The sequence below is a fragment of the Galleria mellonella genome, unplaced genomic scaffold (genome assembly GCF_026898425.1).
Source record: "Galleria mellonella isolate WM207_F2 unplaced genomic scaffold, CSIRO_AGI_GalMel_v1 utg571, whole genome shotgun sequence".
NCBI lineage: Eukaryota > Metazoa > Arthropoda > Insecta > Lepidoptera > Pyralidae > Galleria > Galleria mellonella.
The window spans coordinates 590,559-613,140 of record NW_026442121.1 but is presented as its reverse complement, the minus strand read 5'-3'; the positions used below and the strand labels follow the sequence as shown (position 1 = coordinate 613,140).

Sequence of the window (22,582 nt, the reverse complement as noted above, 5' to 3'; positions counted from 1 at the left end):
TTTTTAAATCAAATTAACTGGTTTTACTACGATTGATGTCGAAGTTCTTTTTTTTGTACAACAAACTCAATTATTAAGTAAGTCATTTAAATAAATGTATCTTCTGCTAAACAGGCGTTCGATATTTATTTATACGTCTACGTTAATACAAATTGCGTGGGGGGAAGGGATTGTTAGTAATGCGAGCTATCAGTTCCATTGCTAGCAATATACCCTGTCAGGTCGACCTCCACGCGGTCCCCCCTGGAAACTATCGTGGCTAATTCTAATTGAATTCGTCAGGATGGGCTAACTGGCCTGTTTTCATTCTCATCGATCACCCTTCACTGGTGCTCGGCCAGCGTAGCCCGTTAGCGCAGGCGGGGTTACCATTCCATTTTCACCCATCAAAAACAAAAAAATACAAATTGCGTCTATTATCCGTTTATGTTTAAACAAAACAAAGTTTATTTTAATAAAAATAAAAGATATTTCAAAAATTTGAGGCACAAATTTACAAATAAATAAAACAATATTTATCCACTTCGATATTGTTTTGTTAACTTTGTTTAAATAAACAGTGTTTTATATTATTTTTGTTGTAAGACTGGCCGATGGGGAAGAAAGGTTCTTGAGTGGCGACAGCGTACGGGCAAACGCAGAGTTAGACGATCCTCCCACTGGATGGAATGACGAATGAAATACATTGCAGGGCATCAGTGGATGCAGGTGGCTCAGCACCGTTCTTTATGGCAGTCTATGGGGGAGGCTTATGTCCAGCAGTGGACGGATAATGGCTGAAATGATGGTCATGATGAAGACTGGTTAAGGTTTAGTTTCTATATTAAATATAGGTACATCGTATTAATTTTTAACTAACCACTGAGATACAGGCACAGCCTAGTTCGGTGGCTAGTAGATGTAACTAGGTGTGAATTGTTATTCAATTCAATTCAATTCAATGTATTTTATTCGTTACAATATTGCATTGTGTTGAATATTTTTGCAAGTGACAAGAAGATATCGTAAAATATAACAAAACAAAAAAAAAATATGAAGCAACAAAATAACCAATAATAATTGTCAAAAAATAACATTACAATCAATTTACAAATGTCATCAGTAAGTAAGGCATAAAATATAAAAAGAGTATTTTAAAATTCATCAATTGAGTAGATGCACCTTTCCAACAAAAGAGTATAAAGTTTTATTTTCAAAATTCTCCAATCTTTAATAGTTTTTAATGCAGTGGGTAATTTATTATACAATTTAACCGCTTGAAACTTTGCGCCATGTTTCACTATATTTAGTTTTGGTTGGACATCATATGCAACATTTTTTCCTCTAGAAACCATGCGTATATTTCTCTCTTCTCTCGTTTCATTTGGCAGACGATTCCTAATATAGTCTGTAACCACAATCAATATATACAAACTGGGTACAGTAAGAATACCATATTTTGTGAAAAAAGACCTGCAAGACTGCCACTATTCAATAAAGAATATTTATTTATTTATTTTTATTTATTTATTCTTACACAAAAAACGTACACAAAAAAATTACAACATATAATATTTATAAAATAAAGATGAAGAAGGGTGATCCATTTCTATACAGTAAGCCAGTGTATCGGGGAGCTGTTCTGATTCCCAGACACCAAATGTTCCTCCCAACACTTTATCTAACTCTGTATGTGTTCATAATATATAAAGAATATATATTATTATTATTTTTTAAATTTTACTATAATTCTCATCTCCCCTCTTAAGGAGAGGAGATGGTAACTAACCCCCGGCAGAAGCACAGTCGGCCGGGGTTCAGGGCCCCAGGGAGAGAAACCGGCGTACAATGCGGGCAGAATCTAAAAGCACCGCTTTCTGCATCTTTCCCGGGAGTGAGCCGCCTCGGAATCCCAACTGTCTGAGATGCTGTTCCAGACTGGTTGGGATAAGACCGTTCACCGACAAAACGATTGGAATGATTTCGGTGGACGCCACCCCCCACATTGCGGTCACCTCGTGAGCCAGGTCGAGATATTTTCTCTTTTTCTCAGTTTCGACTTTCACGAGGTTCTCGTCATGCGGTATGGTGACATCCACCAAAAACACCCTCGAAAGTGCCCTATCCATCACCACGATATCAGGTTTGTTCGCAAGAACGGTCCTGTCCGTGATGATGGATTGGTCCCAGTAGAGCCTGAAGCTGTCGCTTTCGAGGACCGGCTGTGGCTCGTACTTATAGTATGGCAACCTCTCATTCGCGAGGCCGTACTTCAGAGCTAGCTCTTGATGGAGTATTTTGGCTACCTGGTTGTGTTTGTACAAGTACTCAGTGTTGGCAAGAGCTTATTATTATTAATTTGATGTGTGTATTATAATAACAATAATATTGCTATAATTCCTGTTTTCGCAACGCCATTAGCGAGGGTACAGTAAAGAAACTTTAGGGATTGCCGCCCTTAAAAAGGGACTTACAAAAACAGACCATTTCCGAACTAAGGGCGGGCCTCGTGCTAATTAATAAATGTACCGGGCAACCTGCAATTGCCTGAGGATTTTGCTTACGTGAAGCAATAACTGTTCTATGTTTGTAACTAGTTTTTATTCGCCACTTCGTCCGCGACACCAGAATACGTTCATTAAAGGTAGAAATATATTTATTTACTAAAACATGGACAGGATTACATTTACATTTTGATTACATATAGATCCATCATATTTTGTAAACAGTTACATGCAAAATGTTTTTTATATATTCAATATTATATGTGTAGCGTCAAATTAATATTCATAGCAGTTAGTGAAATATCAAAGAAATAATCAGTATAATTCTATGATTATAATTCTATGACATATATACCAGCGCTGATTGATGATTATATAAAACCAGTGTTGTGCAGCTGTTCACATTGTGCTGGGACACTCACGGCATCAGCTGAGCCGGTTCCTTTTGCCCAGTATGGGACACTTTTTGTATATGTTATTTATATTTTATATTGTAATTGTATGGCAATAAATGTTTCTATTCTATTCATATATAAAAAAAAATATTTCAAAAACGTACAGATCTATATATGTATGTAATTAAAGTTTGTCATTAAGAAATTAGTGAATGCCATAGTAATAAACGTAAATCAATTCAATTTATTAAAAAAAATATCGTACTTAGTGTTTACTGTACGTATTTACTGTAGTTATAGTCTTTTGGAATTACATTATAATTTTTTTAAGTCATGTATATTTTGAGATTGACAATAAAATGGCCTTACTCATTCCAAATACGAGTAATACCTCTACCCTTATTCAAAAATATTGAATTTTAATCTATTTAAACCATTAGTGTTTTTTTTTTTGTCACTTTTTATTGTATTGAGAAATTAGTGCTAACGAAAAGGACAAAACACTTCAAGAAATAAAATAAGTTTTAATACTATTGTAATAAAACTGTAAATAGACTATGTATGTACATGTATGGGAGATAATTAAGAATCTTTGCGTGATAGAGTCCGAAACGAGGATATCCGCAGAATAACCAAATTAACCGACATAACCGAAGGATAAGCAAGCTGAAGTGGCAATCACATAGCTTGAAGAACCGAAAACCGATGGGAAAGCAAGGCTCTTGAATGGCGTCTCCATACGGGCAAACGCAGTGTAACACAATCCCCCACTAGATGGAGTGACGACCTAAAGTACATTGCAGGGAGTTAGTGGATACAGGTGGCTCAAGACTATTCCTTATGGCAATCTATGGGGAAGATCTATGCCCAGCAGTAGACAGATAATGGTTGGAAAATGACATTTATGAAGTACAAAAGGCGGTTTTATCTTTAAATCAATCTCTTATTATCAATAATGTCTTCTAAATACCATTTTGAATGGTTGAGCCGTTAAGACTTCAAGAGATAACAAACAAACAAATTCATTTTCACATTTGTAATGTTAGTAAAGATTTGGATACACCAGAAATGTCCTTCGTTGGCTTAGCGAAGCAATATGTAACTTGTTCAACGGTACAAAAGACACCAATTTTTTCTTGTCACGATTGGCTTTAGCCCAATCACGTTGTATGGAAGTGCGTAGTTCTTCTAATACCATATCGTCTCGTTAATCTTACATTCATGTATTCTTAGACCCTCTTAGATAAACATTTCTCGTTGGAAATTACCTCATATTGGATATTTTACTAAACTACGTGTTATCTTGCAGTGTAATAATTTGCCAGAAGATGCCTCGTTTAGAGTAGAAACACGAGTTGCAAAATATGCTTGAACGAAATCGTAGTCGGAGATGGATGGCTTATATGAAAGGTTGTGGAGTCAATCTCCGAGTGTTGACAGCCATACATATTTTTTTATGCAACCTAGAATGGCAAACAAGCTGACGGCCCACCTGATGGAAAGTGGTAACCGTCGCCTATAGACATGAGCAGTACCATGGACATAACAGAGTATACTGTTTCGCCCATGATACCCCCATGCGTTGTCATTCCTGAGGACTCAGGTGTCTTTTCTCCGTACCCTGTAAATTCACTGCCAGATATTGTTCTTCAAAGCGAAACACAACCATGCAAATACGATTGCTTCACGGTAGAAACACGAATGGAGCAGAGGTGCTTTTGTACAAAGTCTCCCTTTGGTGCTATATATTACTGATAGCGGAATTAAACAAAATAATTCAAAATAAATAACCAGTTATATTGGTTTCCAATTAATGGCTTTTTAAACGACTGCTCGAAAAAAGAGTATAATGTTTCCGGGATTCATGTATGTATGACAGTTTTATTTATCCCACAGAAACTGCTAAATGTATAAACAGATTTGGATGTATGAAGTACCTTTAAAATATTTACATCATCCCAAATTACACTGACAATATTTATTTTAATATTTCATTTTGTGTCACAGCAGTCATGTTTTTCAATATAATGTGTGTGTGTGTGGGTGCGTGCGTGCATGCGTGCGTGCGTACGTGCGTGCGTGTGTGTGTGTGTGTGTGTGTGTGTGTGCGTGTGCGTGCGTGCGTGCGTGCGTGCGTGCGCGTGCGTGCGTGCGTGCGTGAGTGCGTGCGTACGTGCGTGTGTGTGTGTGTGTGTTTTATGTTGATCTTATAAACTAAATTACTAAACCAATTCTGATAAAATTTCCACATGACCAACCTGTAAATTTTTCCCTTCACATAAAAAAAAGATCGAATTCGATTTACGATTCACAGAGTTATGAGATAAACATACAAAAATACGACCAATTTGAGTATATAATTCTTTTTGTAGTCGATTGAAAATGTAGACAAATTGTGAACTTTCTCGCTTTGAGAAGTTGCTTAAATGCCTGGCTTCACGTCAAATGATCATTAAGCGGTCAGCCTGGTTAACTTCTAATGGTCGCTAATGATTATATTTCTGGGTCAATTTGACCCTAAAGATTTTAGTAGCTGCTCGGTTTTACTTAACTACAATTGATTTATATGATGTATATAACTCGATGGTCCGTTCGGTTCGCGTGGTCCCGGCATAGAATAGACCACCCCTTCCTTTCCCGAGGGTGATGTAAGAGGTGACTAAAGAAGAATGAGGGATGGGCAGCAATGTCTCTTTTAAAACATTCCCAAAGCCTAACTGCCGTTGCCAATTCGCCTGCCAAGTGTGGCAACTACTGACGAACCCTCCCTAAGGGAGGCTTATGTTTAGTAATGGTCAGTTAAAGGCTGATATGATGGTGATGATGACGATGATGACGTATATATCTCGATGACGTAAATTTAATGAATTTATTGCTTGTCATATTTGACTTATTTAGACTTCATCTGCGAGTCTTCTTTGGAATGAATACAGTAGACATATGTAAGTTTAAAAAATAGTTATCACTTTTATCAAGTCTAAGTTCACAGGATTACTCAGTTGTGTGTGTAAAAGGTGATTTTGCTTTGTAACGACTAGTTTTTTAGCCGCAACTTCGTACACGTGTTTAGAAGTAGGAAACCAATGAAACGGATCACTTCTACGTGGTCTGTTAAACATACCAGATTTTAAGATAAATTATCAGGAATACGACTGTGAAAATTGCACCCAAATTCGTATAGACAGACAAAGTTTCTAAAAATTATTGTGAGATAGATAGATATATAATTTATTTGCATTAGTTTCAGCGCACAAACAACAACAGACATATATATGTCTTTGATTTCTTTTTTATATATGTCTATATAATCATACACAAAAAAAGATATTAAAGAATATATGTATATATAAAAAATCAAAATACATAAAAGAAGTAACATATTTTTTTTCCCTTTCGTTCGTGTGCCTTAGTATCACAAATTGTTTTGGCTTGTATTGTTTTTATTGATATTTTCTTAAATTTCTTCCATGCACAGACACTGTCGAGTTATAATTCTATTATATTACTGAGACAACACCATAATTGACCCATAAATACGACACTCCATTAAAACAGCGAACTGTATTGACTTTGCGGCCAACCACGCCCGCCATTAAGTCCAACTTTTGACCGCCCCTCCGTTTCGGGTATTTAAAAGTTTCATCAAATATGCACAGACATATATAACAGTGCTAAATCCAGCGTGGAAACACGCCGAGTTACCTGTGCGTACGCTCGTGCTAGCGTTAAGCCGAGCTGGTGAATAAGTAACGAGTTTCCCTTAACTCCTATTTCGGTCATATTTCATGTATTCCCGGTATCTTTAGTACTAAAATCATGATTAGTATTTTTTTTTACAACACATGGGGCAAACGAGCATGCGGCTCACCTGATGGTAAGTGACTACCGCCGCCCATGATCACCCACAATACCAGCGGCATTGCAGGTGTGCTGACGGCCTTTTAAAAAGGAATATGCTCTTTTCTTGAAGGTCATGTTGTCGTATCGGTTCGAGAATACTACTGCTGGAAGTTGATTCCAAAGAGTGGTTGTGCGTGGAAGAAAGTGCCTTGAAAAACGCACACACGCACGAATCAATATTATTATAATTTTTTCAACTATTATATCTAGGTGCAATATCATCTTCATCATTATATCAGCCTTGAACTGTCCACTGCTGAGCATAAGACCTCGTTAGGGCGTTAGTAGTTGCCATACTTAACAAGCGGATTGGCAACCACAGTTAGGCTTTGGAGATGTTTTAAGAGAGACGCTGCTGCCGTACTCTCGTCCTCCCTTAGTTGATTATTACGACACGCACCGGAAAGAAAGGCGTAGCCCATTCTATGTCCAGACCACACGTCCACGAGTGTAATGTATTTTTACATAAAATAAAATCGTCAATAGTCAAATAAGTCAAAAGTGGCTATTCATATTTTAGAAAATGCAGTTTATACTTATATTTATTTATAAGTACTTAAATTAATAATTAAAAATAAATAAATGAAAATATATAAAAAATCTTTTTATTTCTTGCAGCATACATAACATTTTCCAGTATTTTGCTAAAACAATATTGAAAAAATAACAAAAAAATAATAATTATAAAGAGGAAAAGGAAAGAGTTTGATTTTACGTTTGTAGTGGATAAACTTAAAAAATATTTAATTGATTTTAAAAATTCTTTCACTTATAGATAATTACATTGACAGCGAGTACCATAGGCTATATATAATTTACAAAAATGTTAGAGATCCGTACGGAAATTACAATAATTAAAAACCCAAAGTATCAAAAATTTGCCAATTAAGGCTAATATAAAATAATAATATTCAATCTATCTATCCGTGCGTATCCGGGGCGGATTGCTAGTAATTAATATAAGAGCTCACAGGATCTAATTAATACGGCACGCGCAGATTGCGTCGCTTTTCTATTTTGCCCGGATAAAGTTTCCGAGTTAACTAGCTTGGACCGGTTTTCACGGGGTTACACCATGCGGTCCGTTAATTATTTTAGCTTACCCAGGAATTGCTCATTGATTTTAAACTTTACCTTATTAGGCAACATAAGTTAATAATTTATTTTCAGTTTTAACCACTTATTAAATTAGCGATTAGTTATGCTTACCACTAGGTGAAATTGAGCTTTTTTTGTAGAACTTGGAATGGTAAAGACGCTTACGGTCCACCTGATGGAGAGTGGTAACTGTCGCCTACAGACATGAACAGTACCATGGACATAATAGAGTGTACTGTGTCGCCCATGACACCCCCCATGCGTTGCCATTCCTGAGGATTAATGTGTTACGCCTATGTACCTTGTAAATTCACTGTCATATTATCATATCAGATATCAGCATTTAACTGTCTACTGAGCATAAGTTTCGTTGCAGGGTTTTGTTAGTAGTTGCCATGCTTGGTAGGCGGATTGGCAACCGCAGTTAGGCTTTAAAGATGTTTTTAAGAGAGACACTGCTACCCATCCCTTGCTCTTCCTTAGTTGGTTATTACAATACCCACGTGAAAGGAAGGGGTGGCCCATTCTATCCCGGGACCACACGGTTAATTTTGTGTATTCAGTATCAATATCGATTTATTTATTTTTGTTAATATTCACTTAACTGATATATTCGACATGAAGCTGTCATCATTCAGGGGGTGCGTGAGCCGTTTGGAATGAACTTGCACGTTTACTAGGCTGGGCTGTTTTTCTTGTGTGGTGATAGTTTTATGGTTTAAATTTCTTTTAATGTAAATTATATGTATATAATTTACTAATTATTATGTTTTCCACGTGTCGAAATTGAAATGTTATGTCTAAATGTTAATCATGTTGTGTACACATGTTTTTGAATTATAACCTAGTATTAAAACCATAATAACCTATATATATATATATATATATATATATATATATATATATATATATATATATATATATATATATATATATATATATATATATATATATATATATATGGTAAAATAAAAATAAAAACTGATTGTGTTTCTGTCACAACAAAATATAGAACTCTTCAAATTAAAATCCTTGTTCTTTACTAGGAATTTTGGGAACTTTCATAAACTTAATTACTCAAAGTCGTTGTCACTCGCTTAATTGAGATAAATCGATGGCCATTTATCAAAGCTATCTTTAATTAAATAGAAAAATAAAGATGTCTCCTTTACAAGCGTTTGCCGTTCTTTTAGTTTTTGTAATGTTCTCTAGGATATAAGAAAATACCTCTTTTATTTTTTTTTTCTTTATTTATACAATACTTGATTGCACCAAAATAACAGGATTTGTTGAACAATTTTCAATAAGTATAGTGTAGTACAAAAGGTGGTATTATTGCTAAACAATCTCTTCCAGACAACCTTTGGGTGGAAGGAATTAAAGCATAAATAGGTAGGTGGCGCGTTAGAAGAAACAGATCTGTAAAAAATAATATCTGTGATAGCATAGTCACATACACATACATAAATAAATACATACATCCAAATATATACATATACATACATATATACGCACGATACCTCTTTATGATGTATATATTTTTTTATACAACTCAGAATGGCAAACAAGCTGTCGGCTCACCTAATGGAAAGAGGTAACCGTTGCCTATAGACATGAGCAGTACCATGGACATAACATTTGCCCATGATACCCCCCATGCGTTGCCATTCCTGAGGACTCAGGTGTTATTCCTGTACCCTGTAAATTCACGCCATATCCCACCCTTCAAACCGAAACACAGGCATGCAAACACAACTGCTTCACGGTAGAAACACGAATGGGACAGAGGTACTCAAGCAATTGACTTTTGTACAAAGTCTCCTTCTGGTAATTTAATTTACTAGAGACTTAATATACAATTTAATATATATTATATAAAATACATAAATATATGTACATATAGTACAGTTGTTCACACCAACTCCACACTCAACAGAATATACCAGAATTTTCACGTAAACAACCCAATTTTGTCAGTCAAGACGTTGCGCCTCCATCCATCTAGGGCTGTCAACTTCTAATAAACACAACATGCCAATATTTCTCTTTTAATATCATAACTTTTCTAATATCTATTTTTTTTTTATATATATATATATATATATATATATATATATATATATATATATATATATATATATATATATATATATATATATATATATATATATATATATATATATATATATATATTTTAAATAATTAGAATGAGAAACAAGCTGAATATACCTGATGGAAAGTGGTTAATATATATTATATAAAATACTATAGAATATATGTACATATAGTACCATGGACATAACAAAATATACTGTTTCGCCCATGATACCCCCCATGTCTGATTCATCAACTGACAGCTGCTATGGACAGAGATATGCTTGGAATTGAATAAAATCCGAAGTGAAGTGATTCGCTAGAAACCTAAATTCTTCGATATAGTAGTAACGTTCGGTTAAACTCTGCTTGATTGCAGTCCGAGATTCCAAAATAATAAAAATAAATGACAAATAATCATACTGATTGTCTGATTATCCAGCTAGGATATCTTCTGTTACGAAATACTAGAGAACAATATCTGAATCCTAGTCTTTTTTTTTTTTATACAACTTAGAATGGCAAACAAGCTGACGGCCCACCTGATGGAAAGTGGTAATCGTCGCCTATAGACATGAGCAGTACCATGGACATAACAGAGTATACTGTTTCGCCCATGATACCTCCCATGCGTTGCCATTCCTGAGGACTCAGATGTTATTCCTCTGTACCCAGTAAATTCACGCCATATCCCACCCTTCAAACCGAAACACAGCCATGCAAACACAACTGCTTCACGGTTGAAACACGAGTGAGACAGAGGTACCCAAGCAATCTAGTTTTGTACAAAGTCTCCCTCTGGTGACTATAAGCTGAAGGGGCAGTGAGCTCGTCACATATGTCGTAAAACCTTATCGGACTGATCAAGGTTTAGAGAGTGCGAATCGACAAACTCAGTGTAGAACGATCTGTGTTTATAGTCCATATTACTAATAACCTCTCAACCCTTATCAACCGGATATTACTTATATTTTTTTTATTTATTTATTTACTCCCTTGTTCATAAAAACTGAAACATTCTACAAACCTATTATAACTGAGGGGAAAAGGATTGTTAGTAATGGAGTTTGACAGCCCCATTGCTAGCAATATGCATATCCTTACGAAAATTACAATAATGTAGTCCGAAGTATCGAAAATTTGCCTTTTAAAACTAATATAAAATACTAATTTATATTTTTATCGACCTGCACGAAGCCAGGGTAGATTGCTAGTATCAAATAAGTCTAATCCTTCTAACCGATTTAAAAAAAGATAACGTTTTCAATTCGGTTGTATTTTTTAATATTTGTTAATACATAACTCCGTCAGTAAACCGATTCGGAAAATTGTTTTTGTTTTATCTGAAAAAATATACGTATTGATTGGTATCATAAAAATTTTATTAAGATCGGTTCAGTTGTTTAAATTTTAAATAAAAAAGGTTTTATCACAATTGAAGTCCGATTATTTTTTAACAAAATATTAAATTTTAAACAGTTTGTAATAATATCGTTCGTATAACGTAACTTTCTGCAAGTGTACAACCCTGAGCCCAATGATAATGTATTTATTATTCACGTCATATTTGCTACTCGCGCGAGATTTCTCTCAGATCCGACATATGGATGGGAAAAGATTTTCCAGTCCCATTATGTAAGATCCGACTACCCGAGATATACTCCCACCACTACACAGGGTGTAATCGTTGTTAACCGTACTAAAACTAAGAATCTACTCACACTGTATAATATAAATAACTAGCGACCCGCCCCGGCTTCGCACGGGTGCACATTACATCATATCACATTAGAAACCTTTAAAATTATCAGTGTTTATCTACTGTATTTTTTTTTTTGATGGGTGAAAATGGTATGGTAAACCCCGCCTGCGCAAACGGGATACGCTGGCGGAGCACCAGTGAAGGGTAATCGATGAGAATGAAAACATGCCAGTTAGCCCATCATGATGAATTCATCAGGAATTAACCATGATATTTTCCAGGGGAACTGCGAGGAAGTCAACCTGGTTGGGTATATTGCTAGCAATGGGATTCTCAGTCTCCATTACTAACAATCCCTTTCCCCCCTATCTACTGTATTTATACATATAAACCTCCCTCTTAAATCACTCTATCTATTAAATAAATCTGCATCAAAATTCGTTGCGTAGTTTTAAAGATTTAAGCATACATAGGGACGGATAGACAGCGACAGCGACTCTATTTTATACTATGCAATGATTATCAGTAAATAGTTTTATATTTTAAGTTCACGATAGAGGAATAACACTATAAGATTATAGGATTCTTTAAAAATGGAACGTAACACCCCAATCCAAATTATAAACGAGTATCACAGATCTTGGAAGGATATTTCATAACTTGATGATTCAACAAAGAGTTGCCCAAACATTGTAAACCCATTGTAGAAAGTGAATTAAATTTTATATTTCATATAGAATTTAATTCTTGGTTTTAAAGAAAACATATCCCCTGCAGGAAACAAGTGGACATGTTCCGAACAGGTGTACTCTAAATATATTTTATACCATCGAATATAATAATATTTATATACATATATATGTATGTACATAATAAAGGCCCCCTTTGGCACCCCTCCGGGAAGATTTTATGAAAATATTTGCTTTACTCCACCTCTAGTCCCGCGGGAGTTATAAGGGATTGTGATTTAACATAAATCCTCTCATTTCTCTTGGAAATTTATCCCAAATTATATTGGGATGTTGGTTTTTATAACCTGAATTCATTATGAGTTGCCAAGAGAGCGGCTAAAACATCTAATACAGCGTTCAAGTTTCATTGTTGCGGTTTACGTAAGATAAGCCTGACATTAAACGTTCACTTGGATATTCTTTTTGAAAATTTTATCATGTAAACAACATTTGGTACATTTTGTACATATACCCGGAAAAGTAAAAGCCAGTTTTTTTTTTGATGGGTGAAAATGGTATGGTATCCCCTAATGGTATGGTAGCCTAGTGCGCTAACGGGATACGCTGGCGGAGCACCAGTGAAGACAATGATAAGAATGAAAACAGGCCAGTTAGCCCATCATGATGAATTCATCAGGAATTAATCATGATAGTTTCCAGAGGGAACCGCGAGGAGGTCGACCTGGTTGGGTATATTGCTAGCAATGGGATTCTCAGTCTCCATTACTAACAATCCTTTTCCCCCCCAGAGACGCCAGTTGTAAGCATTGATGAACGGTGAGACGTTTCGTAGACAAACTAGATTTAGAGAAATTAAAGAGAAACGAAGTCCAATTAATATTGGACTTCAAAATAATTTAAGAGTGTGTCCTTCAAAAAATAAAAACATTATTTTGATTCAAATATCAAATTACTGAAACTAATTTGATAATGTTTCTATCGGACCAATCCGATAGTAAGTCCTTTTAGATATAAAATTAAACCGTTTTATAAATAACGGAGTGATGAGGAAATAAACACAAAAAAAAAACAAATTAAGAACTTTCTTCTTTTTTGAAGTCGGTTGAAAAAGAGGAGGGTCCCATTTCGGGATTCTTATCATAGAACTCCGTTATTTATAAACCGATTTGGTTCTTCATATATATATATATATATATATATATATATATATATATATATATATATATATATATATATATATATATTACTATACCAATTTTTTAGTAGATAATTTTTGTTTCTCATATATATTTGTTAAATATTTTAAATGTATTAATGTACGGTTTGGAGTATTTATGAATTCAAATGAAATTGGCAGATATTTAATATTTCTTTTTTCCACATAAGTTTAGATAAGATTTTAAAAACTAGGGTGCATTATAGTATAGTTATACTTCTCTAGTGACAACCCTATCACATTAGTCATTTATAATTTTTTTGTTCACAGTTACCGCACTGCGCGAACACTGGGATGAGGCAAACGCGCGTGTGCTACAGCGCAAGGCGCAGCTGGACGCGATGCTCGGCGACTCGCAGAAGTACGAGGCGAGGCGGCGCGACGCAGACGCGTGGCTGACGCGCATGGAGTCGCGCCTCGCGGGCATGGCGCCGCCCGGACACACCGCCGATGTACTTGAAATGCAGTTGAGGGAACAGAAGGTGATTGGTGTGACAATAATGTTGATATTGTTTGTTGGAACACTGGAATATTATTATTATTATTAAGAAAATCACATCTCCCTTCTTAAGGAGAAAAGATAACAAACTAATTTATTTAATTTATTTTCGCTATATAATAAACAGGTACACCAAAAACTGCATAGGCTTGTTTGGAATGCCAAATATTGTCATAGTAGACTTGTTAAGGGCTTTTTTTATGGATGAAAATGGAATGGTAACCCCGCCCGCGCTGTCGGTATACACTGGCGGGGCAGTGGAATATGATAGGTGAGAATGGATGCAGGTCAGTTGGCTCATCATGATGAATTGGACAAGGATTAACTATGATGGTTTCCAGGGGAAACAGCGTGGAGGTCGATCAGGTCGAAGAGAGTATATTGCTAGTAATAGTAGTAAAGACTATTAGACCATATTACTAACAATCTCTTTCCTTCCACTTGTTAAGGGTTAGGTGTATAAATGAAAAACGAACCATTAAGACTAAAAATTGATAAAAAAAAAATTAAGATTAAGGTAAAAGCAGTGAAATTACACTCTTCACGGGGATAAGCATAAGATACTCAGTATATTCTATGGTGTCCACGGACAACGGTTATCATGTGGGCAATTTGTCATTTTTGAAAAAGGTACAAAAACAGACAAAAAAAAGGATTGAAAGTGGAAAAAACCGAAAATAAATAAAGATTGGCCGTTTACTGGCCGTAAATCTTTTATTGTAACTTTTCCCATGTAAAATGGGATAAAAAAATACCCTCTGTAATAATCTAGGTATTGTCTGTACCAATTTGTACCAAATAACGTTAAAATCCATTTAGCATTATGAGTATTGAGCATCTAAATATTCAACCAACACGAGAGTAAATCCTATCTATTACAAAAAGAACTATTGAAATCGGTACAGAATTCTAGTGATAACACAAATAAAAAATACAGGCGAAATAAGTAGCTCTCCCTCTTTGGAACTTTTAAAAACGAAACCAATTTACTAGTTACGAACCCCGAGAGCAGAGGGCGCCTCGCGTTACATAAATCTTGTCCGATTGGGGAGCCAAAGATTCCACGCCCGCGTGTATGGGCCGCTATTATGAATATGTTTATAGGGAGGGGGCTGGTATTTGTGATAACGATATTAGAGCTTCGGAACTTTTATCATTGCGGGAGTTTGAGAAACTTCCCTCATAAGTTACGTTAGGAGGAATCCAATAATTTAAGATTTTGTTCTACATAATATCGACTGGACGTTTAAGAGTAAATTATTTGATTAAAAATCATTTGTTTTAAAAAATAATGATTAATAAATGGAATTAATCCCAATAACCTACTTAAAAATTTTGATGTATAAATAAGAATGTCATGGGATGTTAAAATATCATAATTTTGTAATTGAAATCAAGAATTTATTTATTTCTATTACCTTAAAAATTGATTATGACAGGACTCAATATAGAATTAAGGTTACTTATTTATTTTATTATTATATTCAAAAAAACATTTTTTTTTATTTAGAATGGAGAGAATGGAAAGTGGTATATAGCATTACCATGGACATAACAGAGTATTTATTTATTTTATTTTTCCTCCGTTCTTTATTCAAACAAACATAAACACATTGTAAACACGAATGGGACAGAGGTGGCGTACAAAGTCTAAACATTGTACAAGTGGCGAGCTTTATGCCATATGGCATTCTCTACCAGCTAACCATCAGGTGAAAACAGAAAGCGTATGAAGGGCAGATGTGATGTAAAATACGTGACATAATTTAATTTATAAGGTCATCCTTTGTATCATACATTTTAAATGATCAATAAAAATAAATGAATAAATTACTTTTTTAATGCATTTTTAATTTTTTTTTATTGTTCCAGTCATTCCACGCAGAAGTACATCAATACAAACATCAAATAGAGCTGTTCGGCCAGATGACCCAGCGCCTCATAGCCGTGTACAGGAACGATGATACGACACGTATCAAGCGTGCTACGGAAGCCATCAATCATAGATACAATGAGCTTAATAACAGGTACAGAAAAAGTTCAAATTCGTTTAACACTGTAATTTGCAAATCACTTACCTAACTGCTATTAGAATTAGGACTGTAAAATATAGGCATTTAAGTTCATTTTGTAAATTATTCGTAGGTAATATTTCGCTATAACTATTGTTTAGTCTATGAATTTTGTCACACAAGGTTACCTAATAAGAGTGTAAACTTGTGTCACAGAAAAATATCATTGAAACTTAAAGCAAATATCTTTGACATACATTACGTATAACAGCGCCATCTATTATTTGTAGCACACACGGCGTGAAATTGCTAGCCGATTGTCACTTAGTTCGAGTTCTATCCGCAACACGAGCGATCAAACCTAAGGATTAAACCATGTATTTTTTAATTATAATAGAAGAAATTAAGCATACGACCCGATTGATAGTAAATGTTTGTCGTATATATGCCTATAGATATCTGCAAAAAAAGCCGTCCCCCTTGAAGAAACTCTTGTTCCTAGAATAAACTACGATAGTTGGTTTCCCGTTATATCGTGAAAATAAAATCATATTACGACAAATTGTGAGTAAAGAAGTCCAGTAAAGTCATAACTTACTTTTTTTTACAGTATCGTAGCTCGAGGCAAGGCTTTGCACTCTGCGGTATCGTCGTTGCAGAATTTCGATCGTTCTCTGGAGAAGTTCGTGGCTTGGCTGAGTGAAGCGGAGTCTATGCTGGATGCAGCTGAAAGGGATCCACATCTACTTAAGGTAGGTCTATTTAGAATATTATCTTCATTTTTTTTACAGCATTATAATATGCTAACAATTTAGATCCATGATCCAGGTAAAATTTTTAAATACTGTCCTTTTAAAAGTTTTGGGGTAAGCCTCGAGTTTAAGAAACCTAGTTCAAAATTATACGATATTTGAGATAATGATATGGATTCTGGATAGTTATGTAGTATGTAGTTATGTACATTATCTGTCAGGCAATCGACAATATGATTTATGGATTAGCTTTTATATGTTGCTTCTACGAGTACATACTCAAAAAATCCATGTTTCTTAATTTCAATTCTGAACAAAATACTTAGGTATATTTTGCTGTCGAGCAAAGGCCATCATCAATTATTATCTCGCATCCATTATATCAGATGCGTATAGGTATAATGAATATGAATAATAAATCTTTTTGACTTCAGTGAGCACATTCTTAATTAATTACTCGACAAAAGAGGGATAAAGTATTATCATTAATATATAGAAATATACTTAGAAACCGTCTTTATAAAAATTATTTACTTTTAAATACGTAGTTCCAGTCAGTATCATCTGTAAGTAAAATAAAGATGGAAAATGATTATAGATTATCAATCTAATTTGTTATCTTTTCATTACGTTTAAAAACAGAGACAAGAATTTAAAACTGAAAAGTTATTCGATTACAAAAAAAAAAAAACATATAACCGAATTGACAACCTTCTTCTTTTTTGAGTTGATTAAAAAGCTATCGATTCTTTCGAGTAAAATAGGCATTTACCTAATTATTATTCTGCCGTTTGATAAATGTCACAAATACCTACGTAATCACTTAGTAACGTATCTCGATTCGGCAATAAATTAATCCCTTTTAAAATTCACGAAGAGTACCCTAAACGACTGCTAAAATTAAATTTTCAAGGCATAACTTATTCATAAATATTTTGCATCGGGGAAACAAACTTGGTTTTAAGACTTGTAAATAAGAAATGGGCTTTAAATTTGCTTAACGACAGAGTGGAGGGTACTTTGGGTAATGTTTAAAAATGCTTTTTAGTTAATTTTATTATAACTTCAGTCGAGTAGATAATAATATTAACATGTAAAAAATTGTTTTATTTATATTTAATGGTCTTAATAATATTACTACAAAGTTTAAATTGTTAAAACATAATATATTATTGATTACTCCAGTGTTGTTACTATTAACGCGCAACACACGTTTAGCAAAAAAAAAAAACATAGTTACAGTGTACGTGTCTAGATGGGGTTATTTATACTTAAAGTTTCACTAAAGTTCTCAAAGGTGGCGCTTTTTATTAAACTGCTCGCTAGCGACATCTATGGGAGTATATAAATTACATCAGGACAGCATTTCGGTGCTAGTTTCGATGCTCTTGTAAATTTAGATTGGGGTGCAATTCGGGGATGAGGGTTTGTACTATATTTTCCTGTGGTTATTTAACATCATGTTTTGCGAAACTGGCAAAAGATGGCGTTTTACCTATTTATTACACATACCAATATACAATTTTTTATAAGTCTTCAGCAGTAGATATTATATTTATTTTGAAACATTTTTGGAACAATTTCTTATATGTTTTGATTGATTGTAATGAAATAAATAGGTAATGAAGGCAAATGAATTTGAATTATAGTTATGATTTTATTCAAGCTCGTTTCAAACAAAAGGTTATTTCAATATCGCAAATCATGATAAATGTATTTCTCTGACATTATTATGATATTTTCACAAGCTGTGAAAATAACGCCTGGATATAGGGCACGTAACTTTATTAATTTTATAACTGTATTTGTTTTATAAATAAACATGAGTTATTTTGTTTAATTCCGCTACCATTAGTATACTTATGTGCGACTGCTAATGTTTGTAGATTTGATTACTGTTTTCTCTGTGCAATACAGACAAAATAGTTTTTATATTAAAATATTATTAATAGATGTTCTACAAGCCTCTATATTAGTCATTAATCTCCTACCGTTATCGCTGAAAAAAAGTATCTATTTATCTATATACTGCGATATCTTCGCCAATTTTGAACTAATTTTGATAATTTCTGTTTCAATCGATTGGGTTTACGTGTATATGGGTCCATCATGATATTACATTAATATTATAAAAAATACGATTTAAAAACGCTTGTAAACAAGTTTGCTTTGATAAAGATGATTTGAATTTGAAAAAAATTGCATATATAATACTCGCTCGTGCATTAGTTACTACCTTTTTCCTTTGCAGAAATAAATATTGTTTTCCTTTACAGAAAAAAGCGATCTTCGTTATTATTTATCTGAAAATAAGATTAGCGAACTAAACAATATTATGTTTGTTACCTCACCTCATAACTCCGTCATTTATAAAACACTTTGGAATTTTTTTATATGTGTAAAAATATACTTTAATATTTGTTCCATAGAAATTTCATTAAAACCGATTCAGTAGTTTCGTTTATAAATTAAAATAACTTTTAGCTATTATTAAAGTCGATTTTTTATGCAACAAACTCTATTATTTAATGATTAAAATCAGTTTTATTTTTACGAAGCAAAATGAATAAAAATGCAACAATTTTTTATAGGAAAGTACGCAGTAATGTTGTAGCATTTTATACTGAAATCTGTGGTAAAACTAATACAGTATATATATATATATATATATATATATATATATATATATATATATATATATATATATATATATATATATATATATATATATATATATATATATATATATATATATATATATATATATATATATATATATATATAGTAAATATGCCGGTAATGTGAACCTGGTTTCATGGAGCGATGAAGGAGTTTCACACTAGATTTGTTGTAAAATGTTTCGTGAAATTTTCCAGAGTGTACGCACCTATTCACTTAAGACTAAGTTAGTAAGCAAGATAAAAACTAAAATTTTGTTTAAAATGTTCATTTATATTTACTACTACGTGTTGACTTGTCAGCTGTTAATTATCCACTGTTAAACGCAATCTCCCCCATAAGGAAGTTCTGCAGTAGTTGTCACTTTTGGCAGGCGGGTTGGCTACTGCAGTTTGGCTTCTGGCGATGTTTTAAAAAGGTCGCCACCCACTATAAATCCCTTTAGTCGCCTCTTACGACATCTATAGGAAAGTAAGGAGCTTATTACTGTTGATACTAATGTCAAATTTTGTTAGCAATAAAATTCCATTCTATTCTATTCTGTTCTGTTCTGTTCTGTTCTGTTCTGTTCTGTTCTATTCTATTCTATAGTATAAGTAGTGGTCTATTCTATGCCGGGACCTACACGGCAATTTTTACGTTTTTTTTTAATACCACTGAGGTGGCAAACAAGCATACGGCTCACCTAATGGTAAGTGGTTACCGTAGCCTATGAACACCTGCTATACCAGAGGTATTATGCGTGCGTAACCGACCCTGTAGAAACCTCTTTACCCCCCTTTTGAAGAACCCCATGCTGTAGTCTCTCGTGTAGTAAAAGCTAGAATTATCATATTTGCTCAATGCACTTGATTGAGCAAATATGATAATTCTAGTTTTTACTTACTTGAAGGGTGGGATATGGCGTGAATTTACTGGGTACAGAGGAATAACATCTGAGTCCTTAGGAATGGCAACCCCCCATGCGTTGCCATTTCTATTCCTGTATCATGGGCGAAACAGTATACTCTGTTATGTCCATGGTACTGCTCACGTCTATAGGCAACGGTTACCACTTTCCATCAGATGGGCCGTCAGCTTGTTTACCATTCTAAGTAATATAAAAAAAAATCTGGGTTTATTTTAAATACGATGAAGGCAATGATAGATTTTGTTTCAAAAATAAGCAACACCGATTTCAATCGTGTAAAACCAGTGGTGATTTAAAAACTTAATTACCATTATATCTTTATAGTTTTTACTACTTCTTCGTAACCGGATATATAGAGTGATCGGCATACATAGTTGCTTATGTTGATCTTTCATCCATTAGAGCGCTATAAGGTAATAAACAAATTCACTTTTAAATATACATTAAGCACTACAATTAAGCAATTACAGTAAGCATTTTTTGTTTGAGGTGGCGTAAAACAGGAAGATTGGCAAGAAGACGTATATAATTTTATGATACAAACAACTTGTTAATTGTAAACAATGTTAACCGCCGGATAAGCGAGTTAAATCTTCCAGTTTGCATTAACAACACTGTCAATAGTCTTAATAGTACAAACATACATTGTTTGTTACGTTGTGTATGTGCATTTATTAAGTACTTATATTGTATGTATTTTTTTTATGGATGAAAATGGTATGGTAACCCCGCCTGCGCTAATGGGATACGCTGGCGGAGCACTAGTGAAGGGTGATAGATGAGAATGAAAACAGACCAGTTAGTCCATCATGATGAATTCATCAGGAATTAATCATGATAGTTCCCGGGGGGAACCGCGAGGAGGTCGACCTGGTTGGATATATTGCTAGCAATGGGATTCTTAGTCTCCATTACTAACAATCCCTTTTTCCCCCATTGTGTGTATTTATGTATAGACATATGGACGATCTCCCACTAGATGGAGTGACGACCTGAAATTCATTGCAGGGAGTCAGTGGATGCAGGTGGTTCAGGACCGTTCCTTATGGCGGTCTATGGGGAAGGCTTATGTCCAGCAGTGGACGGATGATGGCTGAATGATGATGTTGATGAATCATAAATTTGAAAGTACGGAAAACTACCACCAGAGGGAGACTTTGTACAAAAGTCGATTGCTTGGGTACCTCTGTCCCATTCGTGTTTCTACCGTGAAGCAGTTGTGTTTGCATAGATGTGTTTGATGATGTATAGATATTTTATTACTAGTTGTTATTTTGCGGAAGTCCATGTCACTGGTTAGTCGATTTCTATTTTGTTTAATTCCGCTATCTTTACACATACAATTATCCGCTACACGTGTCGCAACATGTGCGTGAACGGAATAGCGGTCGGAGATTGACGACTAGTATATGACTAGTCGCATGCATACTAATAATAGCAGATTTAAGCAAAACACTTCTAATCAAATAACTTGGGTACTCTTAATTGCTGAGAATTTATTATTATTTATTACGGAATCTGTCTCTTGTATTCCTATATTACAATTCATTCCCCTAGTTCCCCCTTACGACCTCCTGGGGATGAACAGGAGTGGTTTGAGTAATCTCTTGTCATAATTTTAACTGTATAAGGTAGGCGCCGTTGCCTCTAACGCTACATTTTTTGTCAAAAATATGTGACTGTGGTCATGCAAAAAGATTAAGCAAAACAACCAAATCCTACTTGATCCTCTTACGTTTTTAATATCCACCCTGTTTAATAACATTGAACATTTCTGTATTTTTTTTTTTAATGAAATGAGTTTTTTTAACATTTGGTTCGTAATAAATTCCACGATTCCACTTAATATTATAATAACTTATTTTTGAGTTTTAAGATAATTTTTAAAGTATAATATAATAAAAAAGAGATTAGCATAGTTTGGTAATTAATTAATTAAAAACAATGCTATATTACTCACCAGAGGGAGACTTTGTACAAAAGTCGATTGCTTGGTTACCTCTGTCCTATTCGTGTTTCAACCGTAAAACAGTTGTGTTTGCATGGCTGTGTTTCGGTTTGAAGGGTCGGATATGGCGTGAATTTACTGGGCACAGAGGAATAACACCTGAGTCCTCAGGAATGGCAATGCATGGAGGGTATCATGGGCG

General features: G+C 34.2%; 1 protein-coding gene across 1 annotated transcript in view; it reads left to right on the top strand.

The window, feature by feature from the left end:
- LOC113511504 (dystrophin-like) overlaps positions 1–22,582 on the top strand; it is a 375,962-nt gene that overhangs the window by 210,738 nt on the left and 142,642 nt on the right. Inside the window, exons 6-8 of the mRNA XM_052899478.1 lie at positions 13,851–14,062; positions 15,952–16,106; positions 16,702–16,843. Coding sequence (XP_052755438.1) covers positions 13,851–14,062; positions 15,952–16,106; positions 16,702–16,843 — 509 coding nt within the window. The remainder of the gene's footprint in view (positions 1–13,850; positions 14,063–15,951; positions 16,107–16,701; positions 16,844–22,582) is intronic.